At 38.3% G+C, this 10,115-nt stretch overlaps 1 protein-coding gene across 1 annotated transcript; it reads right to left on the reverse strand.

Annotated features, from left to right (window-relative positions):
• Nucleotides 1–9,203: 9,203 nt before the first annotated feature.
• Nucleotides 9,204–10,115, reverse strand: LOC110166402 (hemoglobin subunit alpha-1-like). The gene is made up of 3 exons (XM_020931642.2): nucleotides 9,955–10,115; nucleotides 9,670–9,877; nucleotides 9,204–9,403 (listed from the first exon to the last, which is right to left on the reverse strand). Exons 1-3 carry the CDS (start codon nucleotides 10,047–10,049, stop codon nucleotides 9,275–9,277), a joined length of 432 nt encoding a protein of 143 aa, XP_020787301.1. The 5' UTR covers nucleotides 10,050–10,115; the 3' UTR covers nucleotides 9,204–9,274.

The raw sequence follows: 10,115 nt of genomic DNA on the forward strand, positions 1-10,115 counted from the left end.
AACAAGGTACTTTAAGTAATAGTTCCGCAAATGTTTTAAAAAAAATCATTTAATGCACAAAAACGCTCAAACAGGCTAGCAGAATTATTATAAAATCTATATTTTATAATAGATAGATGTTTAAGTGTTAAATATATATAGATATTTTGTTCCCAAGTATTTTTTTTTATTGAAATCCATTAGATATACAATTTCAAGCATATTACAATAATGTGTTTTACATCCAAAAACACAGAACAAAACAAGAACAAACCCACCCTGTTGCACCATAAAAAAAAAAAAAAAAATAATAATAATAATCACAATAATAAATACATACAAAACATTACTTACTAAACAAATAGTAGTTACTCCTGTGAAATAAGTGAGGGATCAACATCTTTGATCATACTCAAAACAGGTTGCCAAGTACTGTAAAACTTATTGGCACAGCCTCTTATGGAAAATCTGATTTTCTCTAATGTTAGATGGTATATAAGATCAGCAAGTCATGATCTAAAGGTTGGAGGTTGTTTGTCCTTCCACTTAAACAATATTAGTCTACGAGCCAAGAGTGTGACAAAGCTAATTATGTTTTTATATTTCTTATGTTAGTTCACAGATTGTAACGATATCCCAAATATTGCAATTGTGGCCTCAGGTTCATCATTAACCCCTAATGCATCTAAAAGAAACTTAAAAATTGATTGCCAAAAGTTTCTCAGCTTTGTGCGAAACCAAAACATGTGTGATAATGTCCCTTGTTCAGTGGCACAGCGATCACAGTTAGCGTTAAGTTCTGGTTTGATCTTGGCAAGTTTGACCTTGGACCAATGTAGTCTATGAACAACCTTAAATTGTATAACTCTTTGTCTTAAACAGATTAAGGACAAATGGATATTATCTAAAATCAATTGCCATACATCTTCAGAGAGTTCCATACCCAGTTCTTCCTCCCACTTCAATTTAACACGAGTCAGAGGTTTCACATCATACGAGTTGATTAAAGTGTAAACTTTACCAATAATTCCTTTAGAGTTTGGATTTAAGTCCAAAATGTTTTCAAGAAGTGAGTCCGGTGGTCGCGAGGGAATGTGGCCGAATGAAGTAGACACGAAGCTACGAAGTTGAAGATATCTGAAGAAATGAGAGTTTGGAACATGACACTTTGATTTCAGCCTTTCAAAGGAGGCAAAATTATCTTCAATAAACAGGTCTTTCAGTGTCCTTAAACCATTTGTCACCCAGTGTAAAAGAGTCATCAATAACCGAGGGACTAAACATGTGGCTTTTCACAATTGGGGCATATATTGACATATTTTTGAGACAAAAATTCCTCCTAAATTATGCCCAGATATTTTTTTTTTTTTTTTTTTACTTTTATTGCCACAAATCAATTCACATCAACAGTGTCCTGAGACCGGGCCTTCACACAATTTATATATTCACTTTTTTTCTCCCCCTTCCCCCCTCTAGAAGAAGAAAAGAGAAAAAAATAAATAAATAATTTGCAAAAACAAATTAAAAAAAATATATATATATATATAAAAAATTAAAAAATAAGGCATATTAGGGAATATGTGTCTTATTTGAAAAAGTCAATAATTGGGCTCCATTTCTTTTCAAAAGTTGGCACCTTGAGCTGTAGTTGAGCCATTAACAGTTCCATTGTATAAACTTGTCTGATTTTTGACATCCATTGTTCAACAGTTGGTATTTCAGGTTTCAGACAGTAGATAGTGATCATTTTTCTTGCAGTCATCAGAAGAAGACGCAGCAGGAAGCACTGATCATGAGAGAGACCATCAGGGAATATATCAAGCAGAAATATCTTTGGGTCCATCAACACAGCCAATATATCTTGTAGAACATCTTTAACATTAATCCAGAAACGTTTTATATTGGGGCAGTCCCAAAATATGTGAGTCTGGTTGCCCACAGGTCCACACCTTCTCCAACATTTATCACTAACACTACATTTTGAAAAAAAAATTTTGAGCGCAGTTCTAAAAAATCTCAATTTGACCTTCCAGTCAAACTCCTTCCAAATCTGACTTCCTACCCCTCTTTGACAACCAGAACAAATACTCTCCCAGGTATCATCATCCAACGTCACATTCATTTCCATTTACCATTGTTGTTTTATATGATTTGTATTATCAGACACGTCCATTAACAATTTTTGGTAAATCTTACTCACTTGCTTTTTCAATACGCCAGAGTTTTCAAGTAGATCACTAAAATATTTCTCAATATTTGTCAGGTCTCTTCTGATATAATCCCAGTCCTTATGTTTTGTAATATTATTTCTTAACTGTAAGTACCTGTAATGGTCACTGGTAGAAAAGTTGTACTTGGCTCTCAATTGGGAGAAAGTCTTAAATACATTTACTTCAAATAACTGACTGACTGTGATCAAGCCTTTCTCCGCCCAGCGCTTAAAGCTCCTATCTGAAAGAGATGGCAAGAACTCAACATTTCCATTTATTGGGGCAGCTCAAGACAAGACCACAGCTCCCTTTAATAGTTTTTGTACCTGATTCCAAACATTCAGAGTATGATTGACGCAAAAATTTGTTATCTTAATTTTTTTTCGTGACTGTGGACTAAGAAATGGTAGACTCGAGAGGGAAATACCTGGTAATAAATATTCCTCCATATGCACCCAATGCATTTCTGGATCATGAATAATCCAGGCCACTTTAGCTTTTAATTGGGCTGCCCAGTATTAAAATTTCAAATTAGGCAATCCAAGCCCTCCTTTTTCCTTACCCGACATCAGAATTTTGAGTCGTACTCTTGGCCTTCTATTCTGCCAAATGAATTTGGATATAATTTTTTCTATCAATTTAAATGAAGACTGTGGAACCAAAACAGGCAGGTTCTGAAAGAGAAATAAAAGTCTTGGAAGAACATTCATTCTTAAACATTCAATCCTTCCCAGAAGGGAAAGTGGTAGTACATTCCACCTATTTAAATCCTCTTTAATTTATTTAAATAACTTTCCATAATTAGAAGCAAACAGTTGAGTCGTCTTGGGGGTAAGATTTACACCCAGATATCGAAACCCTTGCTTGGACTGTTTAAATACAACAAGGTGATCCAACTGTGAAGGCCATTCCCCAACAATCATCAGTGCCTCTGATTTATTTGTATTTATTTTATAACCTGACACCATACTATACTCATGGAGACTGTGGAGCAAAGCTGGAACAGAGTTGACGGGATTCTCCAAAAATATTAAAATATCATCAGCAAAGAGTGACAGCTTGTGTTGAACATCACTTTCATCTCTAATTCCATGTATGAGAGGGTTGGATCTAATTAGTTTGGCTAAAGGTTCAATACTAAGTGCAAATAGCGAAGGTGACAAGACCTCGCCCTGTCTACTGCCACGCCCCAGAGAGAAGAAATCTGAACAATGGCCGTTGACCCTCACCCGAGATCTGGGGTTTCTATAAAAGGTTTGTATCCATGTAATAAAAGTGTCATTAAAGTCCATATGTTTGAGAGTCTGTTGTAGAAAGGCCCAGTCCACTCGATCAAATGCCTTCTCAGCATTGAGGCTGAGAAACATAGATGGGGTGTTCCTTTTGTGCCACTATTTGGTGATTTAGTGCCCTTCTAACATTATCAGTTCCACGTCTCTGTGTAATAAAACCTGTTTGATCAGGTTTCACCAATTGTCTCATGAATTTTTGAATTCTGTTTGCGATGATGGCTGTAAGTATTTTCAAATCAACACAGAGCAGGCTGATAGGGTGATAAGACATGCATAGAGTCGGGTTTTCACCATCCTTATGGATGACACTAATGATTAGAGCCCGACCGATATGGATTTTGTTGTGGCCGATATGAAACCAATATAATGGGAGTTGGAGCTGCCGATAGCCGATATAATCACAGATATATTTAGTGATGTAAAAATTCACAGTAAATCTTGAATTGTTTAAAAAAACGTAGGTTTGGCTCTAGTGGATTCTAAATTGGGTTTATTTAGGCAATATTTATTGTTATTCTGACTCTTTACGTCATATTTACATACAGTAGATTGGTCTAATGGCATTTTTGCATCACATTCTAGCTACTAGTGATGGGTATTCCATTTTTTTTTTTTTTTTTGGAGAACCGACTCTTTTGGCTCGGCTCACTAAAGCAGCTGGCTCTTTCGGCTCCCAAGCGACTCTTGAGATTGTTTTGTTGCAAGCAGGACTAAACCAGAACTGAACCAGGACTGAAAAAGGACTAAACCAGGACTAAAACAGATTTAAACCATGTGTAAAACAGGACTAAACCAGAACTGAACCAGGACTGAGTGTCGGGACTTGGTCTCTCCCTGACTCGAGCCCAAGATTAGTCCTGGTTTATTCATTTTATGCTGAACTGAAGCCAAATATGCACTTTTTTTAAAAATCCTATGCACACGCAGATTTCTGAAAGTTTCGTTTTCAGCCGCTGCTGCTGTCAAACTACGGGTCTACAAGCGGCTTGAAGAGAAAAAGTGAGAAAAAGAGAAAACACGGCTCCCAATAAGAAACATGCTCCTGTTGTTCGCTTCAAAGAGCCGGATCTAAGAGCCGCTTCGATCGTGACCGACCCATAACTATAGATAGTAAATAAACTACCGCTATTAGCCTTTAGCCGTAAAAACGTGCGCGCCGCGGTAATTAAGTATGCATAAATGTGGATCATTCACACGTCTATTCACAGCTCATTTACATATCAATGCTGGTCCAGTAGCAAATATACGGCCAATATAGTCACTTTACAATAGGCCAATAGAAAACAGCCTGTTTATGTGCGGGAGCTACAGCAGCTAATCGCTAATAACAAATAGCGAAAACTAGCTTCAAAGTCGAAGTATTTACAACACTCACCGCTCACACAGGCTCCTCCTCACATCACAAGTCTGCACTAATAAAAGTTCTTTAATCCAGACTCAAACCGATTGTCCGTAAAAATAATATAATCTCAGTGTTGCGCACTGCGCACTGGTGTGTTCAGGGACAGTACGGATACAGATACTGACAAATTACACTGCAGATAAATACTGATGTGGAGCCACATATTAGGACATTTATCTGTCTGTAAATTGGATTAAATGAACATAATGTAGAGAGTCTAAGCTTTATAACGAGGTATAACATGCCCACGTGAAATATCGGCCCATATCAGATAGCCGATATGTCTCCTGGTGCCCATATCAGCCAATAATATCGGCCAGACAATATAACGGGTTAGCTCTACTAATGATTGCTTCAGACCACAACTGAGGAGGATCACCTTTTGTTAATGCGTAGTTATAAACCTTATACAAAAGTGGGGTCAACTCTTTCTCAAACTGTTTATAATATTCTCCAGGGAGGCCATCCACTCCTGGAGATTTATTATTTTTGAGTCTCCCAATACTATTTTTGATTTCTTCTACTGAGATAGGGTTTGTTAATAAATTGGCCTCCTCCTCAAATAATCTACTAAGATTAATTGAATTTAAACATTTTAGTATTTTTTGTGTTTTATTTGGATCCCCTTCTTCTCTATACAATTCCTGATAATAACAGGCGTTTTAAAGCCTCTGCAATCTCCTTAGGTTGGGATAAAAATTTTCCAGATTTTGAACATTTAATTTTATAAACCACTCTGCTTGACTGTGCTTTACGTATTTGGAATGCTAGAAGCCTGCTCGCCCTGTTACCATATCGATAATATTTTTGATTAGTAAAGCGAAGCTGCCCCTCAGCCTTATATGTCAACAAATCATTAAGTTTTTGCCTATTCTCCCTCAGAGAGGTCAAAATGTCATTATTTTGAGTTAACTGGTATTGTTTCTCTAGTTTCCTAATTTTGTTTTCCAATTCTAGTTGCTCTGTAAGCCTCTTTTTTTTTAACCTCAATGAAACTGCTACAATATTACCCCTCAAAACACTTTTGGCCCCCTCTCACAGCACTGATGGCAATACACTATCATTATCATTAAATTTAACATATTCATGTAGGCATGTTTGAAGTTCTTGCCAAATATCTCTGTTATTTAGAATAGATACATTAGCTCTCCAATATTTAAACTTGTTGTTTGAGCCTATCTTTAATTTTAAGCAGACTGGGGCATGATCGGAGATAGTAACTGCTTCTATATCGCATTGAGTAGCCCTATAAGAGTCCACCCCAGATATTAGGAACATGTCTAACCTCGAATGGCTACAGTGTACATGTGAAAAAAAGGTGAAGTCTTTTTCTTTAGGATGTAGATGGCGACACACATCTATGAGGCCTAACTCTTTTATCAGTGCACATAAAGTAGAAGATTTCTGAGATTTAGGGCCAAAGCCTGCAGGAAGTCTATCCACAGACCCTCGCAAAACACAATTGAAATCACCTCCTACCAAAATGATTCCTTCAGCTCTCTCTGCTATTAGTAATGGCAATACTCTTAAAGAACTTTGGGCAGTCCTCATTTGGTGCATATAAATTTAATAAAGTGATTTTAGACCCCCCTATTGAACCAATTACCATCAAATATCTCCCCTCCTTGTCTGTGAATGTTTTTTCATGACAAAAATATATTGTCTTACTGAAAAGAACTGCGACTCCCCTCTTTTTCCCATTTTGATATATAGTGCTATATTGTTGGTCAACCCATTCTCTCCTCAGCTTCATGTGCTCCTTTTCTGAGAGGTTTCTTTAAATGGTTCAATATTTTCTTCCTTTTAATTGGACTGCCCAAGCCTTTTACATTGTAAGAAACACAAATTAAATGATCCATTTTTTAGATTTTTAGCTTTCCTCAATTTTACGCGTAAACAACAATTATTGCATATAGTGAATTAATGGCCCATAGATAGTCTCAGAACATAAGAACATTTAAAAGTGAACTTAGAACAAACATTAACATTAAGAACAATAACTTTCACATACCAGACTGGATTAAGAACAATTGTAATACAACAGTTATTATACTGAAACCTGGCAAATCCAGTCCCCGATGTATCCTGGGCGGAGGGTGGCGACAGGTCCTCCGTGGGGGTGAAAAAAACACGAACAGTGTGTTGTCGCTGTCATCCGCTCCCAGTGAGGTTCGCTGCAGCTTTAGGCGAAGTGGTATCGAATCCACTCGTGTCGTCTTGACGTCCAGCCCGGAGTAAAAAGAACAATAAAACGATTTCTTATTCCTACCGTATACTTATCAAAACTATTCAGATGAACTCGGCGAAAACTGGATCCGTTAATTCAATCCTCATCCATAAAGAAGGCTTTAATCTCCGCATGGGACATCGTAGCGGGGCCTCTACCTGGTCTTCCTCCTGCGGTGCTCCACCGGTCCCGGGACAGCTCCGTTTCCAAGCGCTCCCTCTCATCCACACGTACTTGTAACCCCAGCTACTGTAGCATCGGTAAAGCGTCCGTCATTGTCGGGAACGTTTTTTCGCTGCCATCCATGGACACTCTCAGCTGTGCAGGGAACACGCACTTGGCTCTGATATTCTTCAGTTTTAGCTGCTTCACTGCGTCCCGAACCAGCGCTCGCTTCTCTGCAACTCGGGAGAAAAATCGTTGTCAAAATAAATCTGCTCGTCCTTGTACACGACTCTCCTCTGCTCCCAGGCTTGTCGTAGTATGATTTCTTTCACAGAATAGTCCCAAAATCTGACCAGCAGCGAGCGTGGCGCAGCGTTGGGCTTCCTGGGCTTGGCGGTGATGGCTCGGTGCGCTCTCTCGATGCCGATGTTAAGTTCAGGAGGAAGTTGAAGGACAGATTTAAGCAACTCTTGGACAAACTGTTTAACATCCTTTCCCTCACTTCCCTCTGGGACACGATAAATTCTCAAGTTGTTCCTCCTGAGTTTGTTTTGCATGTCCTCACATCTTGCCGTCAGATCCATTTCTCTGTGTAGCAAATACCGAAGTGCCCGTCCGTGGCGCCTGGCGCTGTCTTAATTGGCGCTGATACGGTCCTCAGCCGCTGTCGTTCTCTTTTCCAGACTCGTCATATCTTCTCTTAGAGTCTTGAAAGACTCCTCCAGTCTCGTCAAGATTTGTTGGGTTTTCATGTGGCCATCTCTATAGTCCTTCCTGAGTTTCTCAAGCTCTGCTAATATTCTTGATTCTGAGTCACGCATGCTAACGTTAGTAATAGCATCTACAGCCGCAATTGAGGCTTGCAGAGTTAGTTGTTTCAAATATTCGCTTTTATCTTTAGCTTGATCTTGTTTGGTTGCTCCCTTGCCTCTCAGAGATGCTGCCATGTTGATCTGAATAGAAATCGCCGAGTTATATAATGGGCAAGTTAGGAATTTATATTAAATTGGACGGAGCGTGTAATTTACGATGTTGCCTGTAACATGGCGCCACCGGAAGTCATGCCCAGATTTTAAATGAGTGTTTAATCACTGGATTTAAAGAAAATGTATCTAATGATTGAGATAAAGGTAGTTTTGAACAAAGTAAGGAATAAGAGTTAGAGATATATTTAAAAAAAAAAAGTAATATTAATTACGACTCCTAATTTTAATTGCTCACAGCAAAATCTACTCCATGGTTACTTTGTAACAAGGAGGGAGTATGCTTAGCTTCAACTATAAACACTCAATAATTAACATTTTCTTTTCATTAGGTTATAGACTATTTATGGCTTTGTACATACATTGTTGGTAATTCATTTGAACAATATGATTTTTCTTACAATGTATATATAGATTATGTAAAAGATATTGTCAGCTTCTCCTGGAGGCAGCCTAAACAGAGGATCTTAAGAAAGAGACTTGAAGAGTTAGAAAAGGTCTCAGACATGTCTCTTTATTAATTCAGGCAGATTCAGGTCTCATGATTCAAGTTGATTCAGCATGATTTTGCCTACGCGGCGTCTCTCTGTGCGTCGGTCGTCCCTCGACAACGCAGTCGGCGTTCCCCCACTGATGCACAGAAAAACTGGATGCCTTTTATACCAGCATAACTGTTGAGTTAACATCTTCATGGAAACTTACACAGCACTTTGTCCCAACACGTGTCCCATAACAGATTGGCATATGCTAAAGGTTGGAGATACACCCCTTATCTGTCCCATATACATTCACCATTGACACTCCAAAGTCCAAAAACATACACAGCATGTAACAGGGCAAATTACAGGGCGTATTAACATATGAATGAAACTTTAAAAACACAGGGTAGAAGCCCACAATATCTATAGTTCAATAAATAATTAATAAATACAAACAACAACTTGATGCATTTGCTCATTTATTTTTATGGTATACAGACTGACAGGGTATTCAGATCTGCTGCTGTCTTCTCCAGTTTACCGGTACTTCTCAGACAGTGCACGGGCCAAAGCCTGCAGGAACTTGTCAACACATGCATGGACCTCAGGGCTGAAGTCAGTTGGGAAGTTGATGGCAAAGACAACCATGAGGCAGTGGGCCAGAAGCTGCAATAAAAAGGTGCAAAGTCCAGATTATTATTACTATATATATTTTACCATAAAATATGGTAAAAATATATACCAGGTAAAAAGATGACGAGGATATTATATATATATATATATATATATATATATATATATATATATATATATATATATATATATATATATATATATATATATATATATATATATATTACATTTTTGAACTTTAAATGAAATTGGACACAATAGCAGTAGCAGTATGTGAGACCACCAGTCAGTTATAGTACCCTGAAGTTGCTGGGGTCCACACGCAGGGTGAAGGCATGCAGCTCACTCAGGGTCACAAGTCCGTTTGTCAGGTCATCAATTTTGCTGATAGCGTCAGCAACTCCTCCCATCACAGTCTTTCCGTGCTTCCTCACTTGAGGGGACTTTGGGCTAAGATCCTTCCAGTGAGAGAAGTAGGTCTTGGTCTGAGGGTACGCCGAGAACAGCCTAGTAGAAAAAAAGCACATAGATTAGTCCAACTTGTTTTATGATGCAGTAATAATTTATGTTCAAATAGAATTTACCTGATCAGGGCATCAGCACCCATGTCATCAGCCTTGCCAGAGACCTTGCCCCAGAAGGCCTTGACTGTAGACTTATCCTTGTCAGAGAGACTCATCTTGTATGGAGAGTTGGTGGCTTTGGTTCAGTGGTGTGAGATGTGGACTTTTATACATGACAGAAG

This window comes from Boleophthalmus pectinirostris, unplaced genomic scaffold (assembly GCF_026225935.1).
Source record: "Boleophthalmus pectinirostris isolate CB_2022bp ecotype Guang Dong unplaced genomic scaffold, ASM2622593v1 HiC_scaffold_17, whole genome shotgun sequence".
NCBI classification, from domain to species: domain Eukaryota; kingdom Metazoa; phylum Chordata; class Actinopteri; order Gobiiformes; family Gobiidae; genus Boleophthalmus; species Boleophthalmus pectinirostris.

Bases quoted from the DNA above. Each gene is read 5' to 3' on its own strand.
- LOC110166402 (XM_020931642.2), bottom strand. From the start codon at position 10,049: ATGAGTCTCTCTGACAAGGATAAGTCTACAGTCAAGGCCTTCTGGGGC. The intron at 9,878-9,954 runs GTAAATTCTATT...TTTTTCTACTAG, and splicing joins GGTGCTGATGCCCTGATCAG to GCTGTTCTCGGCGTACCCTC. The intron at 9,404-9,669 runs GTACTATAACTG...TTTTTATTGCAG, and splicing joins TGGACCCCAGCAACTTCAGG to CTTCTGGCCCACTGCCTCAT.